This window comes from Tachypleus tridentatus, chromosome 11 (assembly GCF_004210375.1).
Source record: "Tachypleus tridentatus isolate NWPU-2018 chromosome 11, ASM421037v1, whole genome shotgun sequence".
Lineage (NCBI taxonomy): Eukaryota > Metazoa > Arthropoda > Merostomata > Xiphosura > Limulidae > Tachypleus > Tachypleus tridentatus.
Genome location: NC_134835.1, coordinates 30707502 through 30728171, shown reverse-complemented (window position 1 = coordinate 30728171; position 20670 = coordinate 30707502). Strand labels below are relative to the sequence as shown.

The following is a 20670-nucleotide window of genomic DNA, read 5'->3' as shown; positions in this document are numbered from 1 at the left end:
ATATTCATTTGCCAAACCTTGCGATTATACGTCACATAACTAAATATTTAACATTTGTTTTACGTAATAACGCATGTACTTGTATGTATTAGGGAAAGCTCGTGTTGGAGTCGTAATATTAAAATAATTTATATTGCTCATGAACCCTATTCATTTTTATAGGGTTTCTATTTCATTTCTATCAATACTTCTTCAACCTGCATGGTCCCCCGCTAGAAAAGCGGTATGTCTATGGATTTACAATGCTAAAATCACGGGTTCGATTCCTCTCGGTGGGCTCGGCAGATAGCTCTACGTGGCTTTGCTATAAGAAAAACACACAAACACACTCAACCTGCAAGTTTTCTGACTTTATGAAAATAATTTCTTTAATATTTAATCTTCATTGGGAGGCAGGTGAACTAGAATTTAATGCAAACAAAAATACTGCTGCATCAAATAACTGAATAAAATTGGATAAACCATAAACAGAATCATAAATAAAGATAAAATAGAAATTGTTACCTCGTATTTAGTAATATTTTATATTGATAAGAAATGTGACCAAAGTACAGATGGCGTTAATCTTTATAAAACGTTGGCATTCTTGGAAGGTATTAAATTTTATTATACCATTGTGAATGAGTGTGAAGTGGTTTGGTTTTTAATGTTATTTAAAGGCATTAGATTTAATTAATAAAAATCTACTGTTGTCAACCGTATGTAAAGTCAATTTCAATTATTTTTAGCATTAGTGACTTTAATAACTTAATGTCGTATTGCATATATATATATATATATGTATATATATATATAATTGGATTCTTTACAAGTAAACTCAGCTGTTCAGTTGCATTTAGCCTTTGTTAAAGGCTGTATTTTTGGCACACAACCTCGAATACTATTGATACAATGGTAGTATTCTAAACTTTAAAGTGTAATTAATATTACTATTCTGTAACATCTTGCCTCATTTTTTTTTTTTGTTTAAATCTTTGGTTTTGTTTTCTGTTCACAGCTTGAGATAAGAATTAGAAAAGCGAAATCTTGTTGTTTTTGTCTGTTACAGAAAAACCAAAGATCTGAATTATTATTTTGATTTAATAAATTATTTGCTATTCTTAGCTTAAATAAGTTGAACCAACTATTTTATTACTACCAACGTGTTATTTTCGTAGGACTCTTACTCTCGGGTGTGACTTAATCAAAAGTAAAACGCCTGTATCAACGTTATAACACTTGTGAGGTCTAATTTGGAACTTAGAGTATGATGATATATATTTCAAAGTTTTGGGCTTTCCCCTGTAGGACATAAAACAATTGAATGTGAAGTAATTTGATGAAACTTTGTAGAATAGATGGAAACTGCCTGTTGTAGAGACATAAGTGTAGAGGATGATTCAAAAGTCTTTTGCCTTTCTTCAGGTCCCCACAACAGGCAGTTGCCATCCATTCTACAAAGTTTCATCATGAATACTCTGCCAAAACAATCTATCAGTGAAGTAATTTGATTTAGGTATTCAACACTTGTTTTTCACTCTTTATCATACTTTTAGTCATGGTTGTGTGTCTCTTGTAGTGGAATGTTTAAGAGGTCTTAGATTTTAGATTTCAGTAGTGAGATTTATATCTATTCTTTTTCAGACATTTCCACTATAAGCTATTGACTTGGGAAGTGATTGATATAAAGATGTATTGTAACTTGTTTCCTTTTAAACTATTGCTACAGAAAGATTTACAAAAGCAAAATAATTATTTTAGCTGGATTTCAAAAAAGAAATTATGGATGACACTGACTCCAGTTGGATTAATGGCCTTCTGTTACTTTATCTGTTTCATTTGTTCTCAAAAGATTTAGTTTATTCCTACTATGTTTATATAAAGTTAATGAAAACTTATAATGTTTACAACACTTACGAAGCACACAAACAATAACTGTTGGCTTCAAGTACTATCGTAGATTTAACTGAATGTGGGAATTTGAATGTTGAAATCAAATCTGAACTATGACATTTGGTTCTAAAATTGTTCTTTGGTAGATCTTATTGTGATTTGACCTCAGGCAAGAGTAATTTAAAGCTGTGTATTTCTTCATAGTTGAACAGATGTAGGGATACAAAGAGTTAACTTTGGAGCGAGTGGTTAATTTTGGCTGGGTAGGTTTATTGGGTATTTTGTCTATTTTTATACTGCTGATTCTTAAGATTGTTTTTACAAGCACAAGGTTTGTAACTGACCAATTTACCATTAAATGATAATGTTTATCATAATATTTTTCAGTGATATTCACGTCATTTTCCTAGTTGAAGAAGATGGGCTTAACAACATTTAAGTGCAAAAAAATGTCGTAGGATTTTATTTTGTGGAGAAATTGTGGTAAATAGCCATTGCAAGTCAGAGAGGTTTCTTGAAAATGCTGTTAATCTCCCGTCTGAGGGTTTTCAGCCAATGTGCAGTAACAATACAGTGTGGTACTTGAAAGAAGACAAATTGCAGGATTGGATTATTGAGCAGATTGACCAAGTTTGTGTCTTCTGTTTGTTCTTTAATATCTGATACAGTTTTTTAAGTAATTACTTGTATTTCTGCAGTCAAAATAATTATTAATTGCTGTTTAACTTCTCGAAATTACTGGCAAAACGTAAAACCAAAGGGCAATAATAATATAAAAATTTGTATTTTACTTTAAATGGTATTTGAAATCTGAGGTGTTTTAACCTGAACTGGCATTGTAGGCTTATAAGTTTACACATGTCCCATTCCTTCTCAAAGAACTTAATTAATTACCAACATACAACATAAGAACAACAATAGGTGTAACAAAATGGGTGCAAGTTTGATTTTATCACAAATTTACATTTATAAAATGCTTCAACTGACAAAACGTTTTTTGTTGTTGTTGTTTTTCTTTCCTGGCCTTTGCATTTGCAAACTTTTCAACATGTCTTAAATACATCAGCAGTTAATCACAATTATTATGCTTAATAAAGTACAGTTTACTGACAGTTAAATGTTTTACACATGATGACACAAAATAACTACTGGCCTTTAGTGGGTAAAGCTCTACATTTTGTTCTTTGTGGCAGTATAACAACTGAATAGTTTCCTGTGTAAAATGTATCATTAAATTTTGTGTGTATAATACACAAAAGAAAGTAAAGATATCTGGGTGTATTATTAATTTAAATACACTGGTATTTTGTGTAACTGTAGAATTTTCAGATAATGGACAAAACAATTAATGGATATTATATGCTACTGGGGATCAGCTTTCATTAAAAATTGTTAATTCACATTCAACTTGTATGACATAGTCACTCCATCCTGCAAAATTACCAGATGTTTTCAAATAGCCCCCCACTGGTATGGCAGTAAGTCTATAGATTTACAACACTAAAATAAGAGGTTTGATTCCTCTATGTGGAATCAGCAGATAGCTTGATGTGGCTTTGCTACAAGAAAACATATAAGAAACAAACATATGTTTTCAAATAATGGATAATTGTTGAGAAATCTATATTAACCAGTTTTATTTAATTTATCATATTAATATGAAAATGTTTGTCTTTACATGAGTGTTTTAATGTTTCTTTATATTATTATTTTTGATAACCATAATAAAGATGCAATTAAACAAGTAGTACATGTTATTTTATAATTTACAAAGATTAATATCAGTGCTAAATATGGGTGTATGATGAACCATTTTTCATGACATTTATTGTTCTTAGGGAGACTGGATTAAAGGAAAACTTACTTGCCCAAAATGCCACTGTAGGATTGGATCATTTGACTTTGTTTGTGGGTCCAAGTGCAACTGTGAAGAATTTGTTTTACCACCAGTGCATGTTGTTAAAAGTAAAGTTGATTGTTGCCCAGGTAAACTGCAAGTCAAGAATGTTCATGGTACAACAGCATTGTCTCCACCAGTGTATGAAATTGAACATCAGGAAAATGACCCGGACCGAGAAGTTGTACGTGTTGGTGGGGAAGAAGGTACATCTAGTTCAACAACTCTTCTTCCCTTTTCAACTGTTTGTTTACACAACCAAAGAGGTGACACATGTGAAAAAGGTAATTAAAGTTTTATATTAAAGATTCAATTACTTATTAATGCTAGTTTTGATAGATTTACCAAATAAGGTTTTTTTTACACCAAGAATTTTGTAAAATACAAGGTTCTAAAACTAAATATTAAAGGATTATGTTAGGTAAGCCATAGGTGTTTTTTTTGTTTATATTGAAGAAATGTGCAATTAATATTCAGATTTGAATTAGTAACATCAATTCCATATGTAAGTTAAATATTTTTTGAATCAAATCTAAGCATGTGGCAATTTTTCTAGTTGTACATGTTTTTTGTACCTATAGCAAGGTTCTTGTAGGTCCTTGATGTTTGTAAGTTCGATTTCCAGGTGTGGAAGTTCTTGAAAAATGATAACATAATTGAGAGTCCTGAATCATGTGCGTATCATCCATGTGCATTCTATCCTTACTTTTTACCTTTACTGACTTCTTACAGTGTTATTTTTATATACACCTGCTACTGAAGTTCACAGAAATCCTGTGGGATTTCTGGAAATACTTTTATCGACCTCTCCTTCACTTTAATCTATATTTTATTCTCAGCTCTGCTGTTTACTACATAGTTTCTTGTTGTTGGGACTTTATAGGTTATGATGCAATATTTGCTTGGGTCTATTTACATCTCTTAGGGATTTACATATGGCTCCAGTTTTGGAATGTTATGCTGATACTGATTTGGATGCTATTGAGCCTCAGTTAACATCGCTCTACCAACATTCCACATATTGTAGCGTGTTGGTGCCTCGTATGTTTTCAGTTCCCATTTCTCTCCCCATTTTTGGTTTCTCTTTCCTTCTTTCCTCAAGATTTTGTGACCTTCCAACATCTGTTAGAAGCAGTTCAGGTATTGCTTTTGCAGCAGACAATTGTATCTGTTCCTCATACTTGAAAAGGTTTTATTCCAGCCTTTTTTTGTTGTCCCCAAGAAAGCCATTGATTGGCAGCCAGTAACTGATTTGTTTTGTCTCAACCACTTCATTTTACTATCCTAGTTCACCATGGAGTATTTTGTCCCCCTTGGATTGGTGTGTTCTTTTGTGTTGTGGATAACATCTAGATGTGTCTCCAAAATTTACCTACATATATAGCTATCACCTCAGTCTGGTTCATATCTTCAATTTGTCAATATCTAGGTAATTTAACAATTTTGGGCCCTTTTTTTAGGACTTGCCCTGGTACTTTACATGTTTTGTCTAACAATCTGGGCTTTTGCAAAGCATTTCCATGCTCAGGGACTGTGATTTCATTTTTACATGGATGGTTGACTTGTTCTGGCTTATTTCTAACAAGAATCAGGTAATCCTCCATGGTAGCTAGTCCTGTGGTGCCATAGGTGAACTGATAGTTCAATTTGAAGTTCTGTCTCAGACCCACTCATCTTTTCATTTGAGGGTCCATTTTTGACGTGAATATCAATTGAGTATTGTCTTCTCCTTATGACCCAGTTCATAGGAACTTTTTGTTTGCCACACCTTCTCGGGTCCATCACTTACTGCTCATGTGGTTTTATTGTTTGGAGGATTGTTGGTATGGCCTGCTTTTCAAAATAGTTTCATGTTCGCCTATTGATGATGTTCCCTCGGATTCTCCAACTCATTTTCTTCTAGTGAAAAAGGGAGTTCTTACCATTTTCTAGTTTCATGCTGCTTATGGAGTTATTAAAGTACAAGTTGATCATGATGTTATTAAAAGTCAATAAAAATGATGCTTGTGTTATGAAGCTTCAATGTTACAGTAACGTGTTAGCATTTCTAACCTTTCACTTGTTTGGAGACCCCTGAAATAGTAATAGTAATTATGAATAAATAAGTAAGAGAGGAAATTGTTACTTTTATGAAGTACAAAAGTTAAAATCAGCTTAGATTTCAGATGCTGAGTGTAAGAAAGAATACTGAGTGATACAAATTTTAAACTTTATAAAACATTGAGAGAGCTACATGCTAAATAACATAATAAACCCATCCACTGCAGCTGGAGAAGTGATGTTCAGTATTCATGGTATTTCATACAAATACATATTGTCAAGTCACCATATACAGTTCTTAAGGATTTCTGTACAGTTGGACTGTTGAAATGGGTGCTGGGAAACTGCCATGCTTGTACACAAGATGGATTATAGAATACCTGCAGGGGAATATGGTGTGCTTTGGACATGACAATCTTACATAGCAGGGCTGTTGAGTTGCCATCAGATAGAGCATGACCAGACATAACATGAATTGTTATGACATGGTGAGGCTCCAAAATTAATATAGTATATTCAAATGTCTATCAGTCCTAAAAAAACCTTGTTCTAAAAAACTGAAGTATATTTCAGTTTTACAGTACATATGTTTTTGTACCAGTCTATGCAAATTGCCATTTTTCTATAAATGTTTTTTGTACATGTATATACCTCTTGTGTTTTAATCCAAAGAATAATTTAGTTTTCATATAAACATAAGTGTGCTTTATATAATGAATGTCTATGTAATTCTAAAAATGCTTATCAAGTATTCTTCTTTTCTTATCAAATATCAATCACACCAAACATGCTTGCCCTTTCAGTTGTTGGGGCATTATAATGTGATGGTCAGTCCCACTGTTTGTTGGTAAAAGAGTAGCCCAAGAATTGGTGGATGGTGATGACTAGCTGCCTTCCCTCTAGTCTTTCACTCGGTGTGAATTCCTGTACGTGGTGAGGGGACCTCCCAGGGAAGATTCTGTTCTTTCAGTTTATGTCCTTTTTGATCTAAACATCCACCCACGTGTTTGCTGTGCATGGCGACCCGTGGAGGGGAAGGGAGGATTCTGGTGGTTGAGTGATTCAACCCTAACACACCACTTTGGCCTTGAATTCCTGTAGATGGGCAGCCTTGGGGTAGCCCCCATTGGATCAATCAGCTGGTTCACTTCGGCTAGGGTCAACCAAGTACTAGTGTTGGATGTTCTCAACAGGTGTTGTGGATGTTGTATCTGATGCTGATGATTGGGTATAGAGTGCTCAGGAAACCCTGGCATTGCTGCAGTGTCCTTGTTTGACATTGTAGTGCATCCCCTCGAAGTGGATGGGGTCAGTGGGCCCCGAAATTTCCCTTTTTTTTATTATGAATCCTCCAAATTAAAACTTAAATAAAATAGTGAAAAAACAGCCCATAGGTAAACGATCACATCTTGAAGACTCTGAGCAGCAATCTTCAACATCTGTAACACCTGTTGTACCTCTTTTTCTGATACTACATTCTCTTTCAGACAAACCTTTAGAGCAAATGTCTCCCTTTTTCATTCAAAAGGGACTAGAGGGACTTTATTGGCTCTCCAAAGTCAGTAAAGGAGCTTAGATCTGGTGACATATTGGTGGAAACATCCACATCTCAACACAGTGAACTCCTCTTGTATTCAAAGGCAATTGGGGATATACCTATTGAGGTTACACCTCATGCTACTTTGAATTCATCATGAGGAGTTATTGTTGAGAGGGATTTGAAGAACATCCCCAAGTTAGAGATTCTTGCTGGTTTCTCCACTCAAGGAGTTTCTGCAGTGAGGCGTATCTCCACTTGCAAAGATGGAATTATGATGCTGACTGATATCATCATTCTGAAATTTACATCATCACATCCACCTGCCACCATCAAGGCATGTTATCTTAATTGGAAGGTGCAGCCATACATTCCAAACCCTCTCTGATGTTTCCAGTGACAGTGGTTTGGTCACTCAAAGACATCATGTTGTGGTTTATTTACGTGTGCTCTTTGTGGTGGCAAAGACCATGATGCCTGTGAGTGTGAAACGGACCCTTATTGCATTACTTGCAATGGCTCTTACCTGTCCTACTTTTGTTCTTGCCTTAAATGGTTGGAAGAAAAAAAGAGGTGCAGCATTTGAAAACGATTGATAACATTCTTTATCCCGAGGCTCGAAAGTTGCTGTCCACCACTTCATCTTGGACGTATGCTACTGCACTTTGTTCCACAACTACAGTGGGAGTGCAGACAGATCTCTCTGTGCCTCCAAACGAATCATTCTCAAAACAAATGAAAAGTCTTTTGACCTCCATGGTAAAAAAAGTTGATGAATCAACTTCAACACCCATCTCTGTCCCTTACATACATTCCAACAAATCCAAAGATCCACTTTCTTTTGTTCCAGATATAGGCATTTCCTCAAACATCTTCTCCCACCTCAAGATGCAAAATGATCATTTGTTCACATCCTCAGTCACTGGAATCCCCTTTCAACAGAAAAGACCTGCCCAATTGACCCAGGGCAGGACCCATGGAGGTCGATAGACCTCCCTTGAATAAGGACAGTAAGGAAAAAAGACATGGTCATAAACAGAAGGGTTCTCCACCCTATTCACCAACACATCATTAAAAATGGCCACCTTGATACAATGGAACTGCACCCACCCTGTCTTTGCCACTCGACACATCCTTGGAGACTGTAGCCATCTGTGTTTCCTTGGGTCATACCATCACTGTTTGTTCTCTCTACCTGTCACCTGGAGAGACATATGATCAATCAGATCTTGTTGCTCTCATTGAACAGTTGCTATCTCCCTTTTTAATTTTGGGAGACTTTAATAATCAGTTCTTTACTGCTGTTGATCTCTCAATTTGCTCCCCTTCATTGTTCTCTCACTTTCATGGAGGGTTGAAAATAATTCATCAAGCAGTGATCAATTTCCTATAATTTTGAGAAAGACTGGCCATGGTCGATGCTATTTGACCTGCATGCCCAGGTGGAAGCTGGATCATGCAAACTGGCCCTCTTTCACTGCTCTTACAGAACTTGATCTTGCCATCTTGGATTAAGTTCACAACCAGCATATCTTCTACCACCAGTTCCAAAGTCATGTGGGACAAGATTCGAAAGATCAGTGGGCAATATAACTCTGTCCCCCTCTTGATCTTGCTCTCTGATGGCCAGGAAGTAGCTGATACCAGGTGAAAACTTTTGCTGGGTATCTAGCACTTCTGCTTCTTCCTCCACTTTCTTAGGCATCAATACCCGGGCAGAGTGATGACCTCTTTCCTTTCGAGCTGATTGTTTCTATAACTATGATCGTCCCTTTACGCTAGTGGAACTCAAACTGGCCCATCATTGGTCTGGCTGTACATCAGTTGGACATGATGATGTACACTATGAAATGCTGCGCCATCTATTTCCTGCTTCTCTTGCTATTCTTCTGATTGTTTTTAACTGGATCTGGCAGGAGAATGTTTTTCCTGATGCCTGGTGCCAGGCTATTGTCCTACCTATCTCTAAGCCTGGGAAGGATCCCAAGATTCCTTCAAACTACCATCCAATTGCTTTGACAAGCTGTCTCTATAAGACCTTAGAAAGGATGGTTAATGCTTTCCTTGTTTGGTTTCTCGAATCATACAATCTCCTCTCGCCCACTGAGTGTGGATTCTGATGACAGCGCTTTACCATGGACCACCTGATTTGTCTTGAAATGTCAATTAGAGAAGGCTTTTTCAAACGACATCTTGTATCAATATTCTTTGACGTTTAGAAGGGTTATGATACAACATAGAGGTATGACATTTTGCGAGACCTCCATTTGTACGGGTTGCGTGGCCATTTGCCAATTTTTATTAAAAATTTTTTAATGGACAGGAGATTCCAAGTTTGTGTGGGTTCGACATTTTTCCATTCTTTTCTACAGGAGCTTGGGGTCCCTCAGGGCTGTGTTCTGAGTGTCGCACTTTTCAGTATAAAAATTAATGCCATCATTGAACAACTCCCTCTCACTGTTGCAAACGGGCTCCATGTAGACAACATTCACACCTCACGTCAGTCGTCAAACATGAGGTATATTGAGCGGCAGCTACAGACTGCCCTCACTCGTTTGCTGAAATGGACCACAGCTAATGGCTTTAACTTCTCTCTCTCTAAAACTGTTTACATGCAGTTTTGCTGCCAACAGGATATTCATCCTGACCCTGAACTCCGTATTGGTGAAGTTGTGCTGCCTGTGTCCTCTCTTCCACCACTTGGGAAGCAGATCGTTGTTCTAGGCTAGAGATATATTATGCTCTTATTCAATCGAAACTCGACTGTGGATCACTGGTCTATGGCTCTGACAGAACCTTGATCTTAAAGATGCTGGACTCCATTTATCATTAAGGACTTTAGCTTTACACTGGAGCTTTCCACACTTCTCCAGTTCAGAGCTTATACATAGTCTCATGAACCTCCTTTGCACCTCTGCTGTCTGCAACTGTCTTTACTATATGCTTCAAAACTTTGTTCCTTACCAAATTATTCCACCTGGGATTGTGTTTTTTTTCCTCGGTGGGCCATACTTTTTCAGAACAGATGATCTGCCATTGCTCCTTTTGGCCTTTGTATCCAGGTGCAGTTGGGTGAATTGGGTCTGTCCTTGGATAACATTGCTATATCCACTGGTCAGCCCATACCACCATGGCTTCTTACAGTCCCCAAATGTGACCTGTCTTTAAGTCACCTGAGAAAAGCTGACATTCCTGATTGGAAATACTGTCTGCTATTTGCTGAACATCTTTTGAACCATCCTTCCATTCCTGTTTATACAGATGGTTCGAAATCAGATGACTGTGTGAGCTCTGCCATGGTTTGTTGTGGTTTGGTTGTTGCATGCAGAATCCCCTCTACAGCTTCTGTGTTCACTGCTGAAGTGTATGCCATTTTTCTTGCCCTGAATCACATAGAAGCTTAGCAGTACTCAAACTGCACTATTTATGCTGACTTGCCATAGTTCTTTACTGGCCGTGGAATTGCTTCACGTTAGTTGACACCATGTTGTTGCCGATATTGAAAAGTGATTGGCCCATTTCTCTTTAACATCTACTTTCATCCAGTTTTTCTGGATACTGGGCCACGTTGGTATTCGCGGGAACAAGCTCACTGACACTGTAGCTAAATCTATCTGCTCTGGCATTATCACTGTTGTGCCTGTTCCATACATGGACTACGGTCCTGTATTCAAGGCTTGGCTCCATGCCAGCTGGCAGTCGACTTGGAGTAAGCAACGCAAAAACAAGCTTTTCCAAATAAAACCCTATGTTGGGCTTTGGCCGTCTTACTTCCCGTAAAGATCGGAAAGAAGCTGTTCTATCTAAACTATGCATTGATCACAGTTTCTTAACTCATCGTTTTCTTTTATCAGGAACTGATGCACCAGTGTGTAGTTTGTGTAACACTCAGATCACAATAAGCCACATTTTACTTTCTTGTCATTGTTACGATTTACAACGACGGCACCATATTAAGCATGTTCTGACCCAAGGTTTGTCCATAACGTTAGACAGTGTTATTGGTGATGGTGACACTCTATTGTTGCCGATATTGAAAAGTGACTGGCCCATTTCTCTTTAACATCTACTTTTATCCAGTTTTTCTGGATACTGTAAAAAGCCACATTTTATTTTCTTGTCATTGTTACGATTCACAACGACGGCACCATTTTAAGCATGTTCTGTCCCAAGGTTTGTCCATAAGGTTAGACAGTGTTATTGGTGATGGTGACACTGTCCACCTTGGTAATGTTTTAGTTTTTTAAAGGCCATTAATCTTTTTAATGCTATTTAAGTTTTTTTAATTTATACATTAGACCTTTTTTAATGTGATTTCCTTTTAAGAATCAAAGTCCATCTAGTTCGATTTGAAATTAGAAAATGGCCGTAACGTTAAATAACATGAAACCAGGACTGGAAAGGCCAACTTCAGGTGACTAACACTGCTGTTTGAACTACCTGTTAGTCTTCCTGGCAAGTTGTTATTAAAATTTTGCTACTACTTTTATTACTTTTTGGAAATGGCTATAATGTCAAATAAACAGGAACCAGAACTGGAAAGGCCAACTTCAGGTGACTGGTGGTGGTTTTTTACTTACCTGTTAGTCTTCCTGGTGAGTTATGATAATTACATTTATGCTACAGAAAGTCCTTTACAACTTGTATTAGTATAGTTTTTCTCTTAACGTTGTAGACTAGATGTAAACATTGGTTTCATGCTATGTTTTTTTAACTTAATTTCCTTCTATTAATTTTATTTACTTTAATTTAAACTTTTTACCAAATGTTTGGCACAGATAGCCAAGCTGCTTTGTGCCATAAAACACAAAATCAACCAACCAACTTTCTAGTCTTACACTGCTAAATTAGGGACGGCTAGTGCAGATAGCCCTTGTGTTGCTTTGTGTGAAACTAAACAAAAACAAATAGTATATTACAATTTCCTATAATATGTATTTGTGCATATACATGACATCCAATAATTTTTCCTGAGGTGTACTTGTTAATTATTTGGTAATGTATAATTATCACAAGTGATTATTTATTTTTAATTCTCTAAAGTCTAATCATTCCTAGAGTATGCAAATTATGTTAATTTAATAATCTGCAAGTTTTTTTAAGTACATGTGTTCTTACTGAATAATATATTAGGGTTAATAAAGGTACATGTGTTCCTACTGAATAATATATTAGGGTTAATAAAGTATATCTATAGCAAGTTTTTCTTTTTTTAAGTACACGTGTTCCTACTGAATAATATATTAGGGTTAATAAAGTATGTGTATAGCTACCTAATTTTGTGATGACTTCATCATCTGTCCAGTGTGTTAATGGTTTCTGTGGTGCAATGTGAGATAAATTCTTCATTCTGTAGAAACCTTGCATTGAATAACTAACCCTCATACTGAAGCTGTACTATCCTTTCTTTATAGGGTTGGACAGCTTCAGTCTACTTGGTACAATGGGGGGAGACTTTAGTGATACTAACAATCAACCTTTATTGAGTGAAGAAAGGGCCATCACTAACAAACCTATCAAGAACAGGGGAAGTAACCAACCTGAAGTCTTACCAAACCAGGTGCTTTTTCAGAATTGTAATTTTTGTCCTAACTGTGTGTTTGCCTAGTTAGTGTTTTGTGATTTGTTTATTTGTTACGTAAATGTGTTTAACGTAACCTATAGCAAGAATTAATATATTGCAAGTTTGAAAATGTATATGAATGATGCTGTTGTAACTTAAAACATGAGAATAATGAAGACAAATAAGTGAATAGAAATAATCATTTTTAAGATTAAATTAACTTTCATGTAATCTGATTTTCTTTGTAACAATCGTATATGAAAATAGATGTGTATAGTTGACCAGCATAATTAGTTGTATTTGTTAATTGATTGATTAACTGGTGGCCCAGCATTTCTCTTATCATAGTATATATAAATAAGTTAGAAATAATAATGTAGAAAAATGTTGGTGGCAGGTGTTTCAACCAGTTGCTTTCTGTATAGTTAGCAGTGCAAGGACAAAAAATAAAGACAGCCAGTTTCACTTCTTTGTGGTCAGCATTTCAATGTTAGTGACAGTTAACAGATAGTCTTAGTAGTTTTCACTAAACCCCAGGACCCTTGAATCACTAGCCACCCCAACCACCCAATCATTAAAGTTAATCAAGTGAACAAAAACTTGTAGGTCTAAAATGTGGCAAGTGAGACCACAGATAGTCCATTATCGAGGGTTGTGCTTAATGACAAAGAACAATATTTTGTTTACTTGGAGTAATTGTAAGTAATAATAATAATCAGAAATGGTAATTTTGGCTAACCATTTGTCAAAATAGTGGAATGGTTGGTTTATGCCAACATAATGTTACTTGGAAAGTCCAGCAATGAACCTCTACCAGTTATAAATAGAATAAAGCAGTAGTTACAATAATGTGAAAATATTTTATATTATTTTGAATTGTTATGGAAGATCAAAGATATCCATGGTTCAGCTCATATTAGATTAATGTTGGTCATAACGAACATTAGGCCTCAGTCAGTAGGATAGTCATACCACCTAGTCCTCTAACACATTGCATCTTAGTAGAAAGTTGTGCTGAGAGGTTAGGTATGCACCTTCAGGAAAACTGTAATAAATTTACATTTTGTTTGGTGTTAGTTGATATTATTAAACCTAGAAGAATTCAGAAGTGTTAAAATACTGAAACTGTTTAGATTTGAACTCTTTTATAGTTGAACATTATTTTGCCCACCAGTTATGGGAAAAGTTCATTTCTGTTTCAAATATTCATGTGGGTGAAAACTATATATTAATAGTATTTTAAACTGTGAATTATATTTTATGGTAGTAAATTGTTGTGATTCCCTTGAAGTGTAAGTATGCATGTATAGTAATTTGTTTTTTAAGTGAAATTAAGTTTTAGGTTAATTTAGACTTTTATCAAGGCCTTAGACTTACTGTATACTGAGAAATAATTTTCTGTTGAATGCTGTCAAGAGATGGCGCTAAGTAGAATATCTGCTTCATGTGATATCTACAACTCTCTCTTTTGGTAAATCCTAATAAAATGGCATTAAGTTCTTTGTAAAATAAGCTGTCTTTTACTTGTATCTTTGAATCTTTTGATTTGTTTGTAGTAGATACCTTGCAGCTCTATTTCTGTTTTGGCATCCATTTATTTCTAGGTATTAAAGTTGTGTTGTACAATTTTTTTGTTTTTTTTTTGTTTTTGTTTTTTTGTTAACCTTATCAGTTTTTAAAACTAAGTTACATTTATCAATGGAATTTGATCCAATATTTTCTGGCTTTCCATTTCCAAGCAAATTTTAATATATTTTTTAAAATAATTTATTTTTGGTTAATAGTTTTAGGCAGGTTTATTAAGGAAAAAGTTATAGATTGTCCAATCATATTTAGACATCCGTCTCTTGCAGACAGAAACCTTTTCAGTGAAGGCTACCTACAAATCATAACTAATTATTATTTCTTAGTCACCATTTGTAACTTGAAGTGTAAAGTTTATTAAGTCTTAAGCTTGTGATATCTGTTATCACTATATGTAGGCCAGAGTGTTATATTCTTAGTTGCTTGATGGTGTATTATTAGAAAGCTATCCATAATTATTGTGCAAGTATTTTATTCTTACAGTACCACAGCATTTACAAAAAACATTATTTTGTATGATAGGGTATAAAAAAAAGAAAATTGTTGTAACCTAAAAAATATTTCTCAGAAAGAGGTGACTTCATCTACAGACAAGAGTTCTGAAAAAGAGGTTTCCAGTGTAGATTCAAGCATAACTGTTTCACTTACTTGTCCAGTATGTTTAGACTTTTTTATAAGTCCTTTTACCTGTCAACCATGTGGTCACGTGTTCTGTGAAGTTTGTCTGAGAAGAATAGCTAAGCCTAATCCCACCAAAACTTACTGCCCTATGTGTCGTCAGCAAATTGGTTATTGTGAAGTTAACAAAGGTAAGTAATCACTTTGATGCATTTTTCACAACCATACTTTCATTCAGTTTGCTAGAAACTAACTGCCCTTGTACATGAATCATAGATTTTTATTTTCTTATTTTTCAGATTTGAGTTGATTAAAAATAAAACTCTAGTAGTTGGTTTTAGGTTTTGATGTTATTAACTTACTTAAGAGGTCTTTTCTTTTTCCTGTAAGTCTTCTGCTGTCCTAGTTCTGTAAAACAATTACATAAAACGTACTTTTCCAAATGCTGTCTTTTCAGCGTATGAATATGTAATTAATGTTACCAGGGGTGCCGGAAAGAAAATATGTGAATAATTCATGTCTTGTATTCCACAATTGGTTTGGTGTCTACGAAAAACTATTAATGAAAAATTTATCTTAACAATTTTATCACCAAAATGTTTCAGAAAATCAGTTTTGTATAATTGGCTACTGTTGTATCATGGAAAGTATATATTGTACAATTATTTATGATAAAGGTTTAGAAATGGGAACTGAGACACAAGTTGTTAATAAGACATTGGAAAAAAACTGTTAGTTTTAAGTTTTTCATAAGAAGGGACAGCAGAAGTGTAATTTTGAGTTTATGAACATTACAAACATTATCTCATTATGGGGAAAAAACAAAACACCTTATGATGCCAAGTATCTGATATTTAAAATTACAGTAGACATTTGTCTCATAATTTTACTACATAAGATTGTTTGGAAAAATTTATATTCCATCTGTAAAAAACAAAATGCAATGGAGGTTTAATAACTTTTTAATGATAATTGATGGAGGTTAAGACTGACGGACGGTGTATCCCCACCTTTGTGTGGGCCCTACTTCTGCAGTCATCTCCAAAACCTAGGATACATTTTATAATTCCACATTGTAGCTAGCACTCTGGGACCTTTTCAGTTGATGCAGCATTTTTTGTTTAATTTGTTTTGGTTTTGGTTTATTTTTAAGTTAAAATAACAAATTATATATATATATATATGACTTTATTTTGGGAAACTTAATTTCTTTTTACAGAATGTGGCGAGAAAGTGAGATCTCAATTCCCAATTTACTATCAATCGTGCTTGCATTCTGAGGCTCGTATTAGCTCGCAAGTCACTCCTTTGCCGTGGACACCTAATTACCATCGACGGAAACTACCAACACTGAAGCAGTCTTTTGTGCTATTTCTCTGTGGTTTCTCTCTTCGAAATCTGTGGCAATCTCTTTGTCTTTCAATGCCCACTATTGTCATTCTTGTGTTTTTAAACATAGTAAGCATTGCTACTTTTATTCTGAGCTATTTTGGCTGTTCTTACGTTCCTACCTTTATATCGCAGATGTCTGTAATTTTGTGGAAGATGCTGAAACATAGAGAAGAACATGTCACAAAATACAGCTCTCTGAACACTTCATTAGAATTATCTCTGGCTGGTGGTGCTTTATTTTTCTTGCTTTTTGTGATGCTTGGGGTTACAATATACAAAAGGTTCAGCAGGTTAACAGTTCACACATAAAAATCTGAAATGTTTCCAAATTCCTCTACTTTTCACAAGCTAATTGAGCAGAGAATTTGATTCTGTTGAGCCACTAGAGTCTTATGTTTTTCACTTTACAAAGCTACATTTTTTTTTCATTGTTGAAAATATAATTCTGAAAGACTAATAATAGCTTTTAATTGTAGTTGTGAGTAAAATATAGATATATCCATAATTGTATATACACTTAATTATATGTAGTACAAAATATCTTTTAAGATGTTTTGAAAAAAGGGATACTTTGTAATGAAAAATGATTCATCTTTACTCAAAGGCAAAATGAAACAACTTGTGCAACAGCAATGTTGTGTTTATACGAACTGTAACTTTTCATGATGTACTAATTTTTGTACATAATATATTTTTTTCTTATTTTCAAAAAAGCTATTGTAATATTTGGACTTGTATTATTACTTCTTGTTTTGTTCATTGAGAAGGCATTATACATGATCTCTGATTGTTAGTGTAACTAAGACTTGGTGAGTGTTGCTTTAATACTTGGTTCAGACAGTTTGTACCATTTGTGATGGATGTGGATGAAGACACTGTTGTTTCAGTGCAGTTGTTGAAATGTTGAGGTTCTGTGCTACTGTGTTAACCAAATGTGCACTGGTTGGTTCAGACAGTTTGTACCATTTGTGATGGATGTGGATGAAGACACTGTTGTTTCAGTGCAGTTGTTGAAATGTTGAGGTTCTGTGCTACTGTGTTAACCAGATGTGCACTGGTTGGTTCAGACAGTTTGTACCATTTGTGATGGATGTGGATGAAGACACTGTTGTTTCAGTGCAGTTGTTGAAATGTTGAGGTTCTGTGCTACTGTGTTAACCAGATGTGCACTGGTTGGTTCAGACAGTTTGTACCATTTGTGATGGATGTGGATGAAGACACTGTTGTTTCAGTGCCGTTGTTGAAATGTTGAGGTTCTGTGCTACTGTGTTAACCAAATGTGCACTGGTTGGTTCAGACAGTTTGTACCATTTATGATGGATATGGATCAAGACACTGTTGTTTCAGTGCAGTTGTTGAAATGTTGAGGTTCTGTGCTACTGTGTTAACCAGATGTGCACTGGTTGGTTCAGACAGTTTGTACCATTTGTGATGGATATGGATCAAGACACTGTTGTTTCAGTGCAGTTGTTGAAATGTTGAGGTTCTGTGCTACTGTGTTAACCAGATGTGCACTGATTGGTTCAGACAGTTTGTACCATTTGTGATGGATATGGATCAAGACACTGTTGTTTCAGTGCAGTTGTTGAAATGTTGAGGTTCTGTGCTACTGTGTTAACCAGATGTGCACTGGTTGGTTCAGACAGTTTGTACCATTTGTGATGGATGTGGATGAAGACACTGTTGTTTCAGTGCAGTTGTTGAAATGTTGAGGTTCTGTGCTACTGTGTTAACCAGATGTGCACTGGTTGGTTCAGACAGTTTGTACCATTTGTGATGGATATGAATGAAGACACTGTTTTTTCAGTGCAGTTGTTGAAATGTTGAGGTTCTGTACTACTGTGTTAACCAGATGTGCACTGGTTGATTCAATGAACCAACTTCTAATTGGAGCAAGAATGTTGGCTGCATTTCTTAATAACTACATGTATTTGCATGAATGTTACAAATGTATTTGTACTTGTGTGTCTGTAAGTTGCTAATGCCAGTTTTGTGAGTCAGGGTGCAAGGTGATGTTTGTGTGAAAAATAAATACGCTTCTTTCTTACAGTTTGTTATATTAAATTTTCATTACTTCTAGGACGTCCTAAATACATATCTACAGTTTCTTTTAGTAGGGCTCTATCATGAACAGTTCCTGAGTCAACAATAAGGGGTAAATATGAATAGTTGATAACTCTTGAGGTACAATACATAATAGCACGTTGAATACCACTTGAAAGGTCATGGTATGCTTAATTTGACCTCCACATTTGTTCGTATATGGAAAGAACGTATAAAATTGGGTAAATCTTATTGTTTGACTGGGTTTATATTTATGTATTTTATGTTCTTAAGACTGAAGATATTCAAAGAAAGAATGATGTGTGATTCCTCAAACTCATCTTGCCTGTGGCTCCCTTGATGGGAATAAAACGTTTGAGGCTTCCCCAACATATAAATTTAAACTGATCTAGGATATGCTTTCTTTAAAAAAAAACTACAATGGTTCAGAATCAGTGATGTCACAACTCTGCCTGCTGAACTGGGCACTTTGCAAATCCATGTAGTGATGGGATTCTGTGAGGGGAAGAAAAATAGCATATTCTTTGACCTTTCACCTGGTGCTGAACTCCTCTGGAATTGGATGAACAAGTGTTGATGGTTTTTGTACTTTATTTGATCCATGGTAACATTCATCCTATCTTTCTATAGCTATACAGGTGAATATTTTCACAGTAAAATTTGATGTCTTTTATTAGTCACTGATATTAGAATGTCTGATGTTAAACCGGCCTGTGCCATGGAGTAAAATGAAAATTGTTTGCGGTGTGGAATAACTTGTTTAATTCTTAAGTGTTTTTGCAACTATATGAATTCTACTTCTGTGTTAATTTGTCAAAATGTATTGGAAAATGCCATTTTCAAAATGGAAACATTGACTTGTTAGCCATGAAAATAAAAAGTTAAATTTTGAAGGCTTGACATTTCTTACAATTGAGCTGAATTTAGACCATTAAATGAAACGATTTTACAGTCATGTAAAGTACTGTTCAACTGTTAAATCGACGATCATATCATATATATGTGACCGATACTAGACAATGTAATATAAAATGCACAGTGGTGAATATCAATATTTTGTTGTAATTTATATTATCAAGTGAAATTTCAAAAGTTTGAGTATGATAAAATACATTTATGGCATTATTTTGAACTCTTTTTAAAGCTACTAATACAGGGTGTTGAAAAATGCATATACCAGAAAGAAAGTTAAATAACATTAGTAATATTTGAGACAACAAAGTTCAAAACAAAATCTCTTCTGAAGGTTTCTAAGTTTTACTTAATAAATAAACTTCAAATTTCTTCCACCATTAACTCTTACCAAGATTACTCTGAGAACGTGATTTTCATAACAGCTGTAAAAATGGATAAGACAGCATCACAGAAACGAAGTTTCAGTTCATCAGGATCCGTTGTTTTGTTATAATTGACTTTTGTTTTAGAAAGCCTCGAAGATGAAGATCCAGAGTTCAAAAGGGTGAAATGGGGGGAACTTTTTATGAGATTTTATTTTACTCAAAATAGGCCCAGTTCTGTAAATCTGCAATGAAACGCATTCACGAATAATGAATGGCCAGGTGGTTAAGGTACTCGACTCGTAATCTGAGGGTCATGAGTTCAAGTCCCTGTCACACCAAACATGCTTGCCCTTCTAGCTGCAGGAGCGTTATAATGTGATGATGGATCCCACTATTTGTTGGAAAAAGAGTAGCCCAAGAGTTGGTGGTGGGTGGTGATGACTAGCTGCCTTCCCTCTAGTCTTACAGTGCAAAATTAGGGATTGCTAGTGCAGATAGCCCTTGTGTAGCTTTGTGTGAAATTCAAAACAAACCAAGCCATTGTTTAAAAGAGGTTAACTTCTCATTTCTTAACAAACAACGAATGCTTATTGTAACAAAACTCTCAAATGCAATGATGGAGAATTGAATTTCTGTAATTTTTAATGCTGTAATAAAATGGTGGTTGAAGATTATTGAAAGTGTCCTGGTACTTAGGGCATAATATACAGGTCACGGGTTCGAAATTCAAAACAAACCAAACCTTCTATTTGTTGATATATTTATTTTAGGACATTCAGTATATTACAAATACTGACTAACTACAAGAATAAGTCTTAAGTCT

General features: G+C 35.1%; 1 protein-coding gene across 1 annotated transcript; it reads left to right on the top strand.

Moving 5' to 3' along the window:
- The first annotated feature begins 601 nt into the window (after positions 1-601).
- On the top strand, positions 602-19460 carry LOC143231860 (uncharacterized). Its single transcript, XM_076466599.1, has 5 exons — positions 602-2502; positions 3711-4053; positions 12761-12906; positions 15062-15302; positions 16331-19460. Exons 1-5 carry the CDS (start codon positions 2428-2430, stop codon positions 16810-16812), a joined length of 1287 nt encoding a protein of 428 aa, XP_076322714.1. The 5' UTR covers positions 602-2427; the 3' UTR covers positions 16813-19460.
- Positions 19461-20670: the final 1210 nt, after the last annotated feature.

What these genes read in the sequence shown, in the direction of transcription:
- LOC143231860 (XM_076466599.1), top strand. Translation starts at nt 2,428, where the DNA reads ATGTGCAGTAACAATACAGTGTGGTACTTGAAAGAAGACAAATTGCAG. An exon ending in CTGAAGTCTTACCAAACCAG is followed by an intron (nt 12,907 to 15,061) that starts GTGCTTTTTCAG and finishes AATATTTCTCAG; the next exon opens with AAAGAGGTGACTTCATCTAC. An exon ending in TTATTGTGAAGTTAACAAAG is followed by an intron (nt 15,303 to 16,330) that starts GTAAGTAATCAC and finishes TTCTTTTTACAG; the next exon opens with AATGTGGCGAGAAAGTGAGA.